We start from the raw sequence: 17,914 nt of genomic DNA, 5'->3' as shown, positions 1-17,914 counted from the left end.
ACCCCACACAACCTTAATTTGCCTTGATAAAATTTCAACAACAGCCAGATTCTTTAATTTATCATATATTCAATCCATGAGCAAAGTGGTTTCTTTTATGCCATATAGCTTGTGTTGTTTATGCTAATTCTTCTAACATTGCTTTGAAAAGATGAGTAAAGGGATGTTGGCTGTTTTTCCTAATAAAAATGTAAAATAAAACACTTAATCACTGATGTTACTGTTTAGTGGGAGTGATAGTTGAATCTTTGATTAGTTATTTGATCAAATATGTTTGGAATTAGCGGGTGAAAAACGCTATCTTAAAAAATTGTTTAAATGGTTCTGGTTTATTTTTTATGCTTAATTTGACGGGGATATTGCGTGACATTCAATTCAACACTTGTTAAGAACAATACTCTGAATCTTCCCTATAACAGCACTGCTTAAGAAAAACCATGACAGATTCACCTCTTACGTCTGTGTTATGAGCACAGCAGCGAGAAACCGTCTTCATTTCAAATGACAGAACATTGAGTCTCACGTGGTGAATATTTTTTATTTCATTCTGTTTGTAGCAGGTAAACAACACTGCAGCTGCAGAACATATTACATTTCTTGTAATTTGGTCGGAACATGAGTTGAGAACTCGTCGCCAGTTGAATATGAAGGCAGTTCTCACAAAATAATGAATCTAGTATTTCATATTTTATTCATGGATCAACTTACATTATTCCCGTCATCAAGGGACAAAATCTTGCTCATGAGCACTGACAAAAGCTTGACCTTGTGTAATTAAAAAAATCTGTGAAGATTTACCACCAATTACCATTTGAAATAGTACCGATATCCACGAGAAATAACTCTGCTGTAAGCATCCACAGATTTATTGTCAGAGGAGAGGGGTATGCCGTTGTCTCTCATGGTTTTCAATTCTAATTCTGGTTTTCCTCAGCTTGGGCCAGACTTTGAGCTGTCCATAATTATTGCAATAGCACAATACATGAACCCCATTATAAGATGGCTGCTGCTCTCAGGCATCCCACACAAATTCATGACTTCATATCAAAAGCTACACCCCACTTCAGAAGTAACAGACAGACTGACTTCTGTGTTGCTTAATTCCCCAAACCATTAAACACGCGTTTACTGTGCTGTTCACTCTGATAGACTCCGTGTGTCCTAACAAATTGTTCTCGTAAGTGTCTGTCAGTAATGCTTAATCTTGGCGGTACATAATTTGGATGCGTGTACCACTGATGGCCCATTGCTCAGCGGGGGTCATCAATGAGCTGTCCTTTCTCCGAGCGGGGCCACACTAGTTAATTGAGGTTAATTTGTATCTGGGAGTGACTGTGGGCAGGTGCTGGAGGATGATGGTGGTTGTCAGCAGAGGCATGTCATAAATGACTTCCCCCCCAATGTTTTCCTTCTGTGAGTGTGGTGATTGAGTTTTAGTTTGGTGTGTGTCTATACACACAAAATTAATTCAACTTTGTCATGTGTTTTGGAGTGAAGAGACACAGAACAGGAGAAATTCAAGTGTGTCTGTATATGCTTCCCTACATGATACACCTCATTACATTTTGCAGCAGATGCTAGATGAAGCGTTTTGTTTGATTTGAACTTTATGTAGGCTTTGCCAGAGTGTGCAGAATCCTCAGCATGAATTACAGCATTATGAGCATTGTTATGCTTACGACGTGAAAATGTACTGCCACAACAATTAATCCTAATTATTTGGCAGATTGATTAACATGATTGTGTGAAAAGAAATATTCCCCCTTCCCTAAGTAATGAGCTATTTTCTCCCACTCAGCAGTGCCCGTTGTGGCTGGCACACCGCAGCTAGGCTGCCACTTTCAGACAACATGTGTTGGTTTTTGTCAGAATATTATAAATATGCTCTTTTTGCTGCTTATCTAATAATTTTTTACATGTTAATCTCATAGACTGTATATAAAGATGGATGACTTGTACAAAAACAAAGTAAAACATATTCTGGATGAAGGTGTGGCCATCTCGTGCTTCTGGCATCATTTGGAGCCAGATGTCTGCGCAGTAGTGATTGTGGAGTAAAGCTGCGGTATCGGGGTCATGTGCTACACGTGCTCAACCAATTGCGAGTCAGTCTCAGCTGTCTATCATGTTGTTTCACCCATTTTTTTTTTTTGCATGAAATCAAACAGCTAAAACCAAACGTACAGGAAATATGAACCAACATTAGTGAGTGAAGAACTAGTCTGCTGTTCACTTGGATTTTTATATTTTGCTCCATATCCCATCTGCTAATATGGAGGAGGTTGGGTTTGTGAATCATTCTGCAGCCAGCCACCAGGGGGAGATCCAGATGATTTGGTTCCACTTTTGGGGAGCTGTCATATCTATGGTTGAATCTCCATTGACCTGCCAAAATGGCTCATCTCCCTGCCAAACTCTTTAAATTAGCATTTTTACAGGGTCTTGACCTACAGCTAAGGCTGAATCCCCACTAATCCATTTAAGTTTTAAAAGGCAACACACCTGGCATCCAAACTAGTCCCTAAAACAGAGACTTTTGTAAATGCTGCATGACACATTTTAGTTTGAAAACTTAGCCTTAGTGTTTTAGACTACATGGACAGAAAATGGAAATGCTGACGCAGTTTGCTGGCTGATTGGGACCTTCAGTCATGACATATTCTCCCTGAGTTGTAACGCACCTTTTTGTAATTTCATCCTTTTTCTGTGTGTGCTCCTTTCCGATGCTTTCCTCCATCGATGCATAATGCTCCAAGTACCACTCAAATATGGTGTCCTTACACTCATGTTCCTTTCAGAGTAGACAACCTGCTTCCTGTTTACACCAGCATGTCTTCCAAGTGTCTGTGAATGGTCATGTAATGTACTGTATTTTCAGGTGTTTCAGTGTTCTATGCTCTCCTGTCTCTGGTTATTCCTCGACTCTGTATCTGTTTGAAGATGGTGATTGGAGACTGTTGAGAATTGCAGTGGAAATTAGTTTTACCTTTTTGATATGTACTTGTTTGATGTGTTTCTTGCTATTCATATCTGGAGTAAGCCCTTTCAAAAACTGTTTTTTTGTATCTCATACAGGAAGAGAGAAGCTAAAAAAAGAGATAGGAGATAAGACAAAGGAGATAAGCTCATATTTGGATATTCTTTGAGAAAAGGTCCAGGTGATTTATAGGATTAGTGCATATACTTGTGTGTTTATGAATGTGCTTCGTCATGTTCACATTAAGTAATTCCATAACATTCTTGTCCAGGTATGAGATCCGAGACCCACACATGGTGGAAGAAAATGTCATGCAAGTCCTGAAGGAAATGGCAGATTTTGACAACTATAAGCCCCGGCCCTTCAACATGCGTGAATTCTACGACCGAACGGGCCACGACATCAAGGAGATGCTGCTTTCCTGCTACTACCGGGGCATGGAGTGCAGTGCTGAAGACTTCAAAGTGGTGAGTCTGGAATGTCAACAGTTAAATGTCCTCTGCAGTGCCAGCTGAGGCCTGCCAACGCCAGGGTGAGCTGAGCGCGTTTGTATTTCAAGGTCAGCGCTGATAGAGTTTATTATGACGTCTATATAATTTTTAGCATTGTTGAGCAATCATTGCTTTTCGGGAAATGACAGGTCAGGGTATAGATGATATTGAATTGTATGGACGGATTTTATTTTCAATTCAATCTGCGGACCCCATCAGTCCAGATCCAGAAGGACTGAGAACCGTTGTGTTCCACTGTGGTGGAGTCACTTTGAGAGTATATCATTGTACTATGTGGAAGTCTGATGTTGTGCTGGCCCTAGTGTGATAGTTTAGTCTCTGAAAGGCTGAGCAATCCTCTCATGAAAGATTGAAACTTGCTCTTTTGCTGAACCCTGGGTCAGTACCATAACACTTGCTTTATGAGTAAGAAGTTTAAAAAATCTGTTGCTCTGGGAGATTTGGTGGTTGGTTTTTTCTTTTCTTTTGTTTTATTACCTGGAACCTGTGTGACCTTTTATATCTGCTGTACAGTATACCGATTTATCAGATACAGCTGCAGTAACAACCCCTAAGCTGCCTGAAGTGCATGGAGCTTGCCTTGTCCTGATAGTCATCTTATGGCTGTCATCAGTTTGGTTTTAGATTTTATTTCATGTCTGTATAATAATAGCGGGAATTTTTGCTTCCAATGATAAAAATTATGACTGCTCAATACACTCATTTCTATTGTAATGTTTATTTTGCTGATACAAAGAAATTAACAAAAACGATCATTACTTTACTTGTAAATATTTTGTTTATTTGTTAGACATTTGGAAGTCTGGTTTTTTTTGGGTGGTGGACAAGGAGTGCACAGTGTTTTTATCAGGGCTTTTTGTCTGACAGCGGCTTCTTACTACGGCTGGAAATGGAGTTGATAAGTACATTGACTCTAAACCATATATTTAATGTGCGATGCAGTCAGGGTCCGAAATTAACACCTGTCAAGTGCCAGATGTGGGCAGATTGTCCGTTTGGGAAGTAAATCTCAGAAGACGAACCGCCCCACTGGCAGGTAGATGTATGTACCAAAATAGTCAAGTAATAAAACACCATCCTGAGAGTCTGTACAGCTTTTTGATTTACAGCCCAGCTCTACACACACAAACGCGCACACACACACACACACGCACGCACACGCGCACACACACACACACTGTCACAGCTCCACAACTGGACCTTACATAGACTTTATTTTTCTGGAGACTTGCATTAACCCTAAACATAATCGATAACTATCCAACTCTAACCTGAATCTTTACCAAACTCTAACTTTACATGTTAATGTCTAATATCTATTTAGGACGATTCTCTTTACATAAGTGGAAATGTTAAAAAAATAACTGTCAAATTTCTCCCAGGGACATACACAAATGAGGATCCTCAGAATATTGTCTTTTGTAGGGGTCCTTGACTGGAAAACAAATTCTTAGTATTTAACCGCATGCTTTTTCTTGAGAAAGTAGAACTTTTTGCTTCTGAATGGATTCAGTGCAGCTCCTGTGAACACCATTTAGTGTCGTGCTCACCTTGCTGTCACTTGTAAAGTCAAACCTGTCACAGCCGTCTTGGAGATAAACTGGAGATTCTTATAATGGACTCTTTTTACAGAACTGACCCTCACAAACTCTCTGAGCTTTTTAAAGTGTAGCAGAGTGCTTAGCTAACTTTAAAAATCAGGCCTCCTGCTTTTACTCATAACAATAAAGGTGCTCTTCACATGACAAAGCAAAGTGCTCCTCCAGACCAGTGCACCAATTTGATAAATAATGTTAATGTCTGTAGGCAGAAAATGTGCCTGAAGACGAGTGTAAATCTCTCTCTCCCTCTGTCTCACTCCTTACTCTGTCCTTCAGTGGCCCTTAGAGGTAGAATATCTCATGCTCTGAGGATTTTCGCCCTGTATACCGTAAAACCATGTAGTACAGGAGTGGGCTGCAACACGGCCCACTTGGTACGGCTCCTGTAATGTGCTGATGTGTCCACATTTACTGTAGTTAGTTGTGCTTATGGCAGATGGTGCGTCGCAGGGCTCTACTGTATTAATACAGTTGTGGACCTGGATGGAACAGCTCAGCAGAGAGTACTAATGGGGTGGAAAGAATCTTCAGTGTGATAGCAAAAGAATAAAGAAAGGACGATGAACACTCCCTCCACCCTCTGCCTCCGAACCCCAGAGCATGGAAGCAGTAAAACTGTGATTAACACTGTCGGCAGCTTCTGCTTGTTTACCCCTGGCATCTCCACCGTGCCTCACTAGCTGCTCCCTGCCTGTGGAAGATAGCCAGAAACAAATGGTCTCTCTACATATGGCATCCAGGCTTCCAGTTGCAATGCAATGTTTTATCTGTGCTAAATAGGAGTCAGGCCGCAGCTATAGAAACGCTGAATAGAGGTCGTCTCAGATGGGAAAGTGAGAGGTATGTAATTCCATGTAATCTTCTGATGGATGTATGGTTTCTGATACTTGACAGTTTCGACTGAGTCAGAACTGATTTCACACTGTTTTCAGGTTCACATGCAGGTATTGAGTCGGCCATTATCCAATCAGAGGTACAGTCTCTGTCTCTATCAGTTAAACGTCACTGGTCCAAGTACGCAATGACACGCAGTACTATATAACCAATTTCCAGTCATTGCTTCTTGAAGCATTAAGAATTACTTAACACCCTCTATCTCTAGACACCCTCAGTTCCACTCATTGTGTCCCTGCCTCGTCGTTCTCCTCTGAAAGACTAATTAGCAATGCAGAAGGCTTGGCTGATATTAAAGAACAGCAGGGAAGACATTTTTGCCCAAAATTAATGGCCTTCTACTCCTGATTCAAAGCTGCAGGAGACTATACAAAAAGTGAGTAAAATACAAAGACCTTTTAAAGAAACGCTGACATACTGACACATGGATAAATCACACATGTAGATAATGTTATTGAGTACACACTTTAGTCCTTCTCACTGTATCCTTAAGCGATTATCTGCAGATAACATGTTGATAGGTGATTGATGTCACAGTGTTTAAGCTATTCCAACTTGAGCACTTCAAGACACCCACGTCTGATTTCAATCGCCAGGGAAAACTCTGACAGACTTTACAAGACTCAACGCTGAAGGCGAGGGGGTTAGCAGAGAACGTCAGGGAAAAAGAGAGAGAGAGAGAGGGGAAAGCTAGGACATGAGAGAGAAAATAAGAACCAGAAAGAAGGAGGAGGAGGAGGAGGAGGAGGAGGAGCAGAAAGAATGAGGCCCAGGTAACAACAAAGTCCTTGAGATGAAACTGAACATAATGGTCAAGTACAGCACAGAAATACAAAAACACAGAACAGTAGCTGCCACCGCAGCAGCAGCAGTAGAAGTACTATCAGGAGACACAGGTTTGCGCCCATTTACTCTCAGACGCTGCAGAGTGGCTGTATCTCCCGTTTCCAGCTGGCCAGTGCCACAAAGAAGCATGGCCGCTCAACAGGTTCCTCCTATCCATTCCTATATTTGAGTTAAAAAGGGAAACCTGTGTATAAAGACGACATGACAGATCACTCAAAGTGAGGCTAAATAATTTGTATCGCTCCCCAGGGGTTTGCCTTTTTTGATAGGATAGAGTAAGTGTGAAAGGGGGAGAGAGAGGATAGACACACAGTAAAGGGCTTCAAGTGGGAATCTAACTAGCGACCGCTGCAGAAGACTGTAGCTATTCAGCTGCCCAAGTTTGGTTTGAATAAGATGATGATGCTATAAAAATGGGGTGAAAGGTCACGATGGACAGCTGTGATACCAAGGCTTCACATCATGATTGCTACTGTGCATATTACAGGATATTTAAGATATTTAAGATGTGGGGACGTGTCCTTCTATTCACAGTCTATGGTTCTAACCATATACACAAAAGAAAATAATAATATTCTAAACCATGTAGATCATAGTGATATATAGAAAATATCTCCATTTTTCTCTGCCAGTGGCGAGCTCACTTCGGAGACGTGAGGACGTCCTTAGATCATACATTTTTATCTGTGTATCAAATTGCAAATTTATAGGTTTTGTTAAAATGTATTAACTTGACATTTTAAGACTTTCAAGCTTAATTGAACTGAGACACAATTGTCTTTGAACAACATTGAAATTATAACAAGACTTGTTCTTATCTCCTACAACTACATCTCTGTATCTCCTTTCATATACTTTTTTTTACTTTATCAGCATTACACTATAATGTGACCTTCATCAATGTTAGCCTGTCATGCAGATAAGTGAATACAGTTTTAAAGATGGCTTAAGTGATTAAGTAATACTGTTTTCTATTAATTATTACACATGGATTTTAGGTTAAATTCTTTTTTCTTTTGTTTATAGTCTCATGGTTTAGGTTTATCTGGATGTTTTCATAGCCTTTCAGTAGTTCCAGTCCTGCCATTTAAATTCCCTGTCAAATCTGTGACTCGCCCCCATCACCACCTCCCTCCACCTTCTGCTACCCAGACTCTTACATAATCACTGATCATTCTATTGAGCTATTGTCTCCATTTGAGCTGTACCTTGACCACCAGAGTCCACCCTCGGTGTTACAGATAAGTGTCGGTAATGAGATGAGATCAATAGAGAAAGCTTTTAAGAGACACCTGCTCATGGATCACTTTTCACAGCCCCGTTGTAATCAATGCCGATTTTGAAGTCTTTCTTGAACATAACGCTCCCTTCACAATCGTTACTTCTTAATGAATGCAATCATTCCTCCTCCCTGCTCATGTAAAGTGATCCCTCAGATGAGTAGCATGGGTGTTTTTTTTCCCCTTTGTGTTTTCAGGGACTGTGTTTCATTGCTTAGCGGCGGTGTAAGTTTAATGGTTTAGACTTTGAGTTGTGGCAGCTTCACTTCTGATTTCATAAGCATAAAAAAAAAAAAAATGTAATGCAATTTGATTATACTGACTTTTGAATTGTGATGACTGTTGAGGCTGAGTGGAGCACCTGCCATTTGTGATTCTAAAAGTTCAACCCTGCTGTAATCTCCCATTCCTCATCAGCTGTTTTTGACACACCTCACCTTTGTTCCACCCTTTTTTAGTCATTGCTATTCACGTCTCATCCATCAGCTCAGAGCCGATGATTCTGCCCTTCTCTTTGGCCGGACAGTTCCCACAGCTTTCTCTCTTGAGGATAAATCAATCAATTTGCTATTACTGTAGGACTCTTAAAGACATGGATCAATTAGGTTGTTGCTGAGTAATGGATGCATCCCTAATGAAAAGAATTCCTTCTCTCAGAGTGTAACGAGGCCAGTGGCTCTCCCTGACACCAACTTGTCTTTCAGTCTCATCATTTTGCAATTCAAACTAGGAATTTAATCATTAGGAAATACACATTATGTAGGGGGCCCATTGAAAACATTTTTTCAGCCAATCAAAATGCTGATTGAAAAATTGACACCAAAGCCATTTTAGGTGTGCGGCAAAATATATATTTTCTCATGAACAACCACCTTGTGTTCTGTTTAATGTTTTGTTGTTTTTTTAAACTGGAAAGCTAAACCAGATGTTCTTCATTCATTGCCCATGTGTAATCCATGTGTCTTCTTATCTTTTCTACTATTACTTGGAATGGCAGTATTGCACATCAGTTTGTTTTTGGGGTTGGCTTCTTTGTTTGTAAGCAAGATTGCACAAAAATTACTCTATGGATTTTCACAAAATTTGGTGGAATGAGGTGGAATGGATCAGGGAGGGACCCATTCAATTTCGTTATGTTTTTTTTATCACTTTCTGTAATATTGCACGTTTTTTTGTGACATTTTCACTGATAACTCGGGGAGTAATTCCTCTGATCTTGATGAAAAAGAGGGGGCTGATTCTTAGTGTGCAATTTGCTGCAGTTTGATTGAATTCAAGGGATCTATTGAGCCGGAGGTGTGTACTCTATATAAAACTTGCCAAATGTTTAATCAGTTATGAATAAGTTTTAACATATTGTGATAACAGTAGTTTTTAGAAGGGAAAGATGTTTGTGACATACATTGATTTTTATATCATTTATGTATGTAAACAACATTTAGGACATTAAATTAACACGGTGTGGCTTTATAATTGTATTTGCTCTCTGTCTGACATTGGTGATTTTGGCGCACAGTATATTAATGTATGGTTTTTAAAGTAGAAATTGACAATACAAGAGCAAACACCACACTGAGCGATTTCACAGCAGCCCATCCTGCTCCATAGCCTAGTTTTCGCTGGTTCTGTGACAAGGAATGCAGGGAATCATAAGAGGCGTAGTTTTCTGTCACAGTGCTTTTAAAAGGCCTGACTGCAGTTTGTCCCCTGACCCCTTTTACAAATACACAGAAAGGCAACTTTCACCTCTTTTTTGTATTTTTAATTGCAAAGTAGAGAAAGACGATTTTGACAAAGTAGTTTTCTGGTGTGTGAGGTGCAGGTTGGACAAAAGGTGAGAATAGGAGGGAAACGCGGATCAAGGCTAATTTAGTCACATTCAGGGGGAGATCAGAGAATCCATTTATTCCATGTGACCTTGTCACTGCTCCCACCCTTATAAAAATGATTTTTAATAATGAGTTGGGTGCGGGAGATGTGCAATAAAGGGGGTAGGGGAAGAAAGGGAGGGAACTTATCCCTTAAAGAATCAATTATAAACACTTTGGTTGAGATCAGAAGCAAAGGATGGCTGCGCAGGGCTTTTGGGGGAGGGAGAGGAATAGAAAGTGGATGGGGCAGGAAAACTGTCCTGAAATAAGAATGTCAGTGTGTGCCAGCGGGGGGAGTCTCTGTTTGGCTCTGGGTTGGTGGTGCTGCGCTTCGAGTGGTAACAGGAGGAAGGAGGTGGGGATTGATAGACACTGAGGGAGAGCTGCAGCGCACCAGCTGAATGAGAAGCAGGGTATTCTGGGCTCCGTGTGCTGAGGTCCTCCCTGCATGCACAGTGTGTAAAGCTCTCAGCTCTCTCTCAGTTCGCAACACTTGACTGCAAACAGCGGATGTATGGTTCAGATTGTGCAGACAGTCGGAGTGATTATTCACACAGCACTGGCAGGTGGCACACTGCTGCATTAGTCAGCTAATTACCACCCAGAGTCATACTAGCAGGGTTGAATTTTTCCTTTTTCCTTTTTTTTAGTAGTTAAGTATTAATTTGGAGGAAACCTGTTACATTTGCCTCGGTACATTACTTTCTGTAAATTGTACTCCTCCCTCCGGTTCATGAAAACCTTTTGCATATATTAAAAAAAAAATCACTGGAAATCATGATTAATGGTTTAGGTATTTAAAGTTGATCCTTACAATTATATCAGCTGATTGATGAATGAGAGTACACCTATGTTCTGTTTCCCATGGTTGCACGATGTAGCTTTTGTCTCAACAGTAACATTAAATATGACACTTGGGAAGGCAAGCGACAGACATGTCAAAGAGGTGTTTTATTATTTCACAGACGACAGGGTACAGATACTGTCATCATGCGCTCCAGCGTCTGGGAATAGTTGGTGGATTTGTAACACTACCAGCTCCCCTTGGGATGCAGCTTGTTCATCTTCCCAGTCGCTGCCTTGGTTATTTTTTACTTTTCCTCGTCTCTTGGGTAAATCCAGTTCTTTTAAAAACACTGCATCGACTTTCATTTGACTAGAGAGGTTTTTGAGTCAGTGGCGCTTCTACATATAAAACACTAACGAATCGTTAATTGTGTTCTTGTTGCACGATAGAAAAACAAACCATTTACTTCATAACAAATATTTTTTCCTGAATGCATCAACATGTGCATTAGTGATGCGTGGATTGCAGTTATACCCACGGACTCGCTTTTGGCACCCTGGTGACAGGATGCGCCTGGCGCTTCTGAAAACGGGCAGAAATTGAGATTTAATGGGTTTGTTAGCGGAGGGATAACCAGACATAGTTTTTCAAGAACAGGTGAAAGGGAAGACCATATAGCAATATGCTATAGAGTCGCAACAAAGCATTCCTCTTCTGATAAGTTTTTATCTTGTGGTGTTTTGATGTTTATTGCTGAATACATCAGATTCTCTCGCTGTGAAGTGATACGATGATGTGGCTCTGATGTGTTTGCAGCACGTCTTAGCAGCCCCCGTTAGTCACTCATCAGTCAACAGTTGTCAACTGGATTAATAAAATATGCTTGAGATTCCTTCCTGATGAAAAAAGGGACTTGTCACTCAAGACTGAATCAACCTCCGTGTGTCCCTGTCTTCTGTTTACTCACTCAGGCAACAGCTCATCCATTGTCTATAGCATTTGTTACCCCAGTCACCTGTCTGTTTTTTAGTTTATGTGTTTGTTGGATCCTGCAACACAATTATAGTGCTGTGGCTGTGCCTGACAGTGAAAATAGGGCATTGGGAATATTGGCATTTCAGTCATCTCAGGGGAAGAACAGATTCAGAAATTCTCAAATTGTTTTGGTGACCAAACATGGACTTTTGTTTGTAGAAATAGATTTTTGAGACAATTCTTCATAGCAGCTTGTGTTGCTTTCTGTTTTTATGCCTCTGCAGCGGTGACAGTTGTGACTAGAGGCATTATGTTTTCAGCATTATGAGTTCCATCCACTCATTCATCTGTTCATCCATCCATCAAATTCTCGTGAACAGAATGATATTTGACACAATTTCATACACGTGTCCCTTGGGATAAAATGATGACACTTCACCATGACATCCTAATATTCTGCAGAGGTCTAGACTGCAACTCAACACAGTGGACCTCTCAGGTTTTACTACTACTAGGAGATGTATTTGCTTATAACCAATCATAGGCATCATGGCTGCCTCGTGTATCCTACATCTGTTTGGTGCAATCTGTTGCGCTCGTACTTGTGCATCAAAAAAGATGCAATATGCACATGAACAGTAGGGGCAGTGCAGAGGCAGATACTCACCTTGGTCACAGCATCATTGATTTATGGGCCTTACCAAATATTTGAATTGTTGAGTGAAATTTTGTTGTTGTGATATGATTTGCTAACAGATAGTTTGGTGTCTAGGGACCCCAAAGGGGGGGATTATATTGCGGTCACCTGGACCTCTGAATGAACAATGTTGGCTGCAGTATGGGGACAACCAACTCCCACTTGTATCGTTATCCAACCAAAACAACATACCTAAGAACACACTCCATATAAGAACATGTTGGAGCGTCAGGAAGCAAACAAACACACACACAATGTGAGGATGAGACGCACTTCACATACACTTTGGGTAGAGACTTCCAGGAGAAGACTCAGATCGAGGGACAAAAATTACTGGTGCAGATGTTGAAATAAAAAGACCCCTTTGCACTGCGATTCAGCCTCTGTGTATTCTTCACGAGAAATCTTCTACAACATTATATGCACAGTACAAATCTCGCAGAGTACACACAGCAAGTATGTGAACAATTACGCTCCGAGTGTATCTGGTTGTCCATGCAAACATCAATATCTTTAGCCCTAGAGTAACACTGTTGAGCACTTGAGGGTCAAAGAAAACTGTTCTCAAGTTCAAGGTGTCCTGTGTGAAGATACTGACTCAGGTCTCCAGTGATTAGTATCTGGACATGGGCATGTAGTAGTAGATCAAACGTTCACAAGAACAAATCTGCATACCTTCCAGCAGGGTTTCAATATTTATCCTCCGCCTGCAGGATCCCAAAAGATTCTTTTTTTTTTTTTTCTCAGCCTCATTTGTACACCGTATGAATGTCACTTTTTAATGTTTAATTAACCACATTTGGCAATTCCTTAAATAAAAAAGTAACTTTTAACTGCCGTAACCCTGGTGCTGTATCCTACTTTCTTTCCTAACCTCCTCCTCTTCGCTTAAGACAACTGTCAGTCATTATCTTTTCATGTCAAGCTTCCTCAGTTCTCAGGCTCTTTATCCCACCATTCCCTTGCGATGGTTTTTTCTTTTCTTTCTTTTTTTTAAACCAGCAGTAGGGGTTGGTGATGGAGTTTGAAAGCATCAGAAATCACGTACAGATTGCTGAGTGTACAGTTTGCACCAGCCCAGTTCAGTGTGTGCAGACCGCAGAAAGGTGCAGGCAGCATATTCATGCAGTCCATCTAATTTATGGCTTTCTTCAGTATTAAATATGTGTGTAGGTGGCTGGGTGTGTGTATGCACGTGTGCATGGAAACAGGTCACCCTCAGTATAAAGCTCCAAATATAAAATATCCAGCTCTTAGAGCTTCTGCTATACAGTAAGATGCTGACCTGCAACTTTGTCGGTTAAACCTCCCAAAAATCTACTTCATGTTCTTTTTTATCTCTTCTACACTTGAGGAACATTTAAGCAGAAAAGTTGCAAATTTTTTCGGTTGTAATTTACTAGAGTGGAGCAGTTTTGCTTCTCCAGCTGTTTCCTAGTGATTGAGTTCATGCAAGTGTGTCGTATATGCATCTGTTTGTAATTTATGTTTACTCTTAAACATTATATTGTTTATTTTTCCAGACATTGTCTTTTACTCTCGACACTGTTCTTCTCGTCTGTCGACCACTCCCAAGCGCTTTACAATTTATGATTCATTCATATACACACATTCAGCATTTGGTGCAGCTGGATGTTCATGTCTTGCTCATGGACACTTGGGCAGTCTCTGAAAGAGCCAGAGGGGAACCGGGTACCTTCTGATTACTAGTCGATCGCTCTGCCTCCTGAGCCAGGCCGCCTCATGCCGCTGTCATATAGGCAACGAAAAACCATTTATGTTATTCTGCAGCTCTGGCCACCGCAGCATTTTTTTATATAATATGGGAAAGTAATTTTGTCCTAATTCCAGACTGACAGTGAAAATGAATGTGCCAAGCCTGGGTTACAAATCAGTAGATGGGGGGGGATGACAGCCGAGTGGACCCAGCTAAAATACTGTGGCTGCACAGTTATTTTGTCACAGAGTTTACGTTCCTGCTTTTAGTACCCGAGGAGCAAACAGCTGGGCAGATGAGTACTGAGATTATTGTTTATGGAAGGGGGGGGGGAGGTTGAAGTAGAGTTACAATAACCAGATCCATTACCTATACAGCAGAGACAGAATCTGACAAGTGTCTTACTCCACTCATGCAACCTTGGGAACTGTTTCTCTTGGCTTAGTCACAAATTCTGTTGACAGTTTATTTCGTACTGTGTCTTGGTAATTACAAAAAGCCTAACAACTGCGACAGCACATTTTCCACTGACCCTTTGTTTGTCGTTCTACCCTCAAAGGTATTTGTTTAATAGCTGAAAGCCTTGTGCTTCATTTCAGTCACCTGGGTCATGTCAACCAGCCGTGCTCTGGCTTTTATTAAACATTCATTTTCCAAGGAACTTATTCTTTCACTTCTGTGACTGACTGAAAGAGCAGGAGGTGATTTAATACAAGTCTTACAATTGGTGTACACTAAAGAAAATCTTCCTTTTTTCTGGTTATGTATTAAAGCTTAACTTTAAGTATTTGGCCAGATAATGCCACTTTAATGAAAGGACACTTTTTGCCAGTTTTTATGTTGTTGTGCATGTACCTGTACACCTCCTTCACAAAATGGTTCTTTTTGATGTCTTATCATGAGAATAAAATCAGTTTCACTTCTGCAAAACCAGATATTGGTTGTCATAAAACATGTTTCAGATTATTACAAACAATTGGGATAAATTCACCCACATTTCTATCGACGGTTGGAAATTAAAAGTCTGCGTGTGTTAGTTAGAAAGCAGCAGGGTTCCTCTTGGGGAAATGATTGGTTGTTATAAGATAACAGGCTTTTTTTCGATTTAATGATGAAGGTTAAATCACTGGAAATTACAGATTTCACGAGAAGAATTTACTTGTCTCCTTGTTTATGCAACATTTCCTAGATATTTATCAGCCTGAGGTCCTCAAAACCAGCCTGTCCTCTGACATTAGCTTCAACACTTAACCTTTACCAGATGGACACTAAAGCCTCTGTTTTTTGGGTTCAAGGCACTGCACAGAGTCACAGCTCGAATAATCACTTTGTCCAACAGGCTATAAGAGGATAATGGTTGGTGCTAAGAGAGGGACCTGCGTTTCGAATAATTTTTTGATAGTCCTGCTCCTGTCATGTGTGGGTGTCGCAGTGTCTTTTCCCTGACACACAAAATGTAGCCAGGCTTAGTTTTCCAGTTCAAAGCCTGGTTTAGTCGGGGAGCCGAGAGTCACTTCATGTGCCAGAGAAATAAAAAGCTTCCACTTAACACTGCTGTGCATGACTTCATCCTGCAGATTATGTTCAGCTGACTGAAGGTAGGAGGGTCAGTGTGTCGAAGAGATGGGCATGTGCTGGTTTTCCCATCATCATGTGTGTCTACTTCATGACGATGACACAGGTCCAGGAATGAATTTATAATCCACTATGTATCAGTACATGTATATCTGTACTGAAACTCTTGGTATCAAAGAGACAAATACATACATAAACAAATGCATATACCCCAGGCACCACCTTTTTCATCCTAAGATATTTGTATTGTTTTTGTTTTTTCATTTCTGCGAGTGTTAGAAACTTGCTCACTCACTCGTGGTGAATCCTGCGGAGGATCTCTAGCTGTGTTCTCACTGAAGCTCATTTGGACTTTCTTCTGACTTGGTACCAGTCGGAGAATGTGTGTACATTGTCCAGAGGCTCTCACTTGGACATTTGTGTTCTCACATACAGCCCCTCCGGAGAATGAGCCGGAGGTTCTCCGGAGTTCAGTGCATGTCTGAAAGCAACAATGAAACAGGCTGTAGACTATGTCTCTGTATGATGTCATTTTCGAACTTCATAGTGATGTAATGACATAATTTCGTCCGTATGATCATATATTGTTTTATATCTAGATAAGCTTCAGGTCATTTTGGTGTTGGTGCTAGAAACACTAGTCTGAGGTTGGTATTAGTATGCAAATACTATGCCTAAAATACTATCTGTGGTCCTTATCAAGAATTGTCATTCCACCATCAAACGCATCACATTGATATATTTATGCTATACCCTGAGTGTGCTGCATGCTCGAGTAGATAATAATGCGGGTGTGTGAATTTACAATTTGTGTGTGCTCATATGCATGATTACATGTATGCATATCCCCAAAGCTTTCAGCAGGAGTGCCATAGGTCAGTGCACTGAAGTGCGCCTCAGATTTTCTAGAGAGAGAGGAGACCTCTCGCATTTATCAGGAGTGAAGAGAGCGGCAGTAAACAGCCATTACTATGCACCGTCACAGTTTGGACTCGCATTACAATTACTGCCTGTCTTTTGGTCCGAGTGGATCTGCTCGCCCATTGGTGTCATATAATAAAATGTGGGATACCAAAAAGGCATCATTTTTCAGTTAAACAGGTCTTAATGAACCGTTTGGGTAATGAGGCGGCGAGCTGTGAGGCAGAGAGGGACAATGGCAAACATTGCAAATGGCAGCGCGTGGTGGGTCCGCTTTGTCATTAACCTGCCCTTGCCTGTCTCTGGGAATAGGCTTCATTTCCTGGTATTAGTCCTGATATTATTCCCTCCTCCTTTTCCCTCCCATCAATATTGCATAGGTTGACCACAAGCATGACATGTGCATATTATGTTTCTCTTGCTAAAAGTACAGAACTGACATAATCCAGCATGCACAGAGGAGCTATTCTCTCTTCTCAGTCTGTGTCTGAGTGGCCATTAATTCATGGACAGTATAAACCTACATATGAGCTCATTGCGTGCTTGTGGATACACTGTTCTGTGCCGTTAGGAAACACAAAAAATCATTGACCATGATAAGATACATGTATGTTTCAAGGGACCCATTCACCAGCCACTATGCGTCATTGTCCCATTGGTCATCATGGCCGGGGAAAACGGAATCTTTCTTATCTCACAGACAATCTGCTGAATATATATATATATATATTTATAAACCACTAAACCTTCTTCCTGTTGGATATCCTGTCTTTTCCACAGCTGTGATACAACCACAGGGCAATAGAATGAAGGTTAGAGAAGCGAGCTAGTAAGTGAAAGATTGTCTTATTAACTCGCTGGGAAAATTTGGTTTGAGAAAATAAATGTGAAACAATCCTCAACATCTAGAGCTGAAATAACCTTGAGGAAGACACTGAATCCAAAACGTGATCGCTGGCCACCAGTAAAATACTGGTAAGCCTATAAGTGCAGAGGGAGAGGAGGAAAATAAGATGATGAAAAGGTTTTGTCATTTGTATTAGGAATGTAATCAATGATGGCAGGATGTCATCACCCGCAGTCTATTTTAAAGTGCATATTTTTTTTGCCTCAAGTAGGGATTCAAATGGATATGAAATCTTTTATATTTATATCTTTTTTACAGTGGTGCAGTTTGATTTTTATGAAAGCTGAGGATATTTGAATGTAGGTTTTTTGAGATACACAGGAAAGTTTTATGTTATGGACTAAACTATTTTTT

General features: G+C 40.6%; 1 protein-coding gene across 1 annotated transcript in view; it reads left to right on the top strand.

Moving 5' to 3' along the window:
- Nucleotides 1-17,914, top strand: part of asic1b (acid-sensing (proton-gated) ion channel 1b) — a 148,308-nt gene that overhangs the window by 6,997 nt on the left and 123,397 nt on the right. Inside the window, exon 2 of the mRNA XM_034585147.1 lies at nucleotides 3,249-3,444. Within this exon, the coding sequence (XP_034441038.1) occupies nucleotides 3,249-3,444 (196 nt within the window). The remainder of the gene's footprint in view (nucleotides 1-3,248; nucleotides 3,445-17,914) is intronic.

This window comes from Hippoglossus hippoglossus, chromosome 5 (genome assembly GCF_009819705.1).
Source record: "Hippoglossus hippoglossus isolate fHipHip1 chromosome 5, fHipHip1.pri, whole genome shotgun sequence".
Classification (NCBI taxonomy): Eukaryota; Metazoa; Chordata; class Actinopteri; order Pleuronectiformes; family Pleuronectidae; genus Hippoglossus; species Hippoglossus hippoglossus.
Note: the sequence above shows the minus strand (reverse complement) of the source record. Positions and strands in the feature narration are given on the sequence as shown.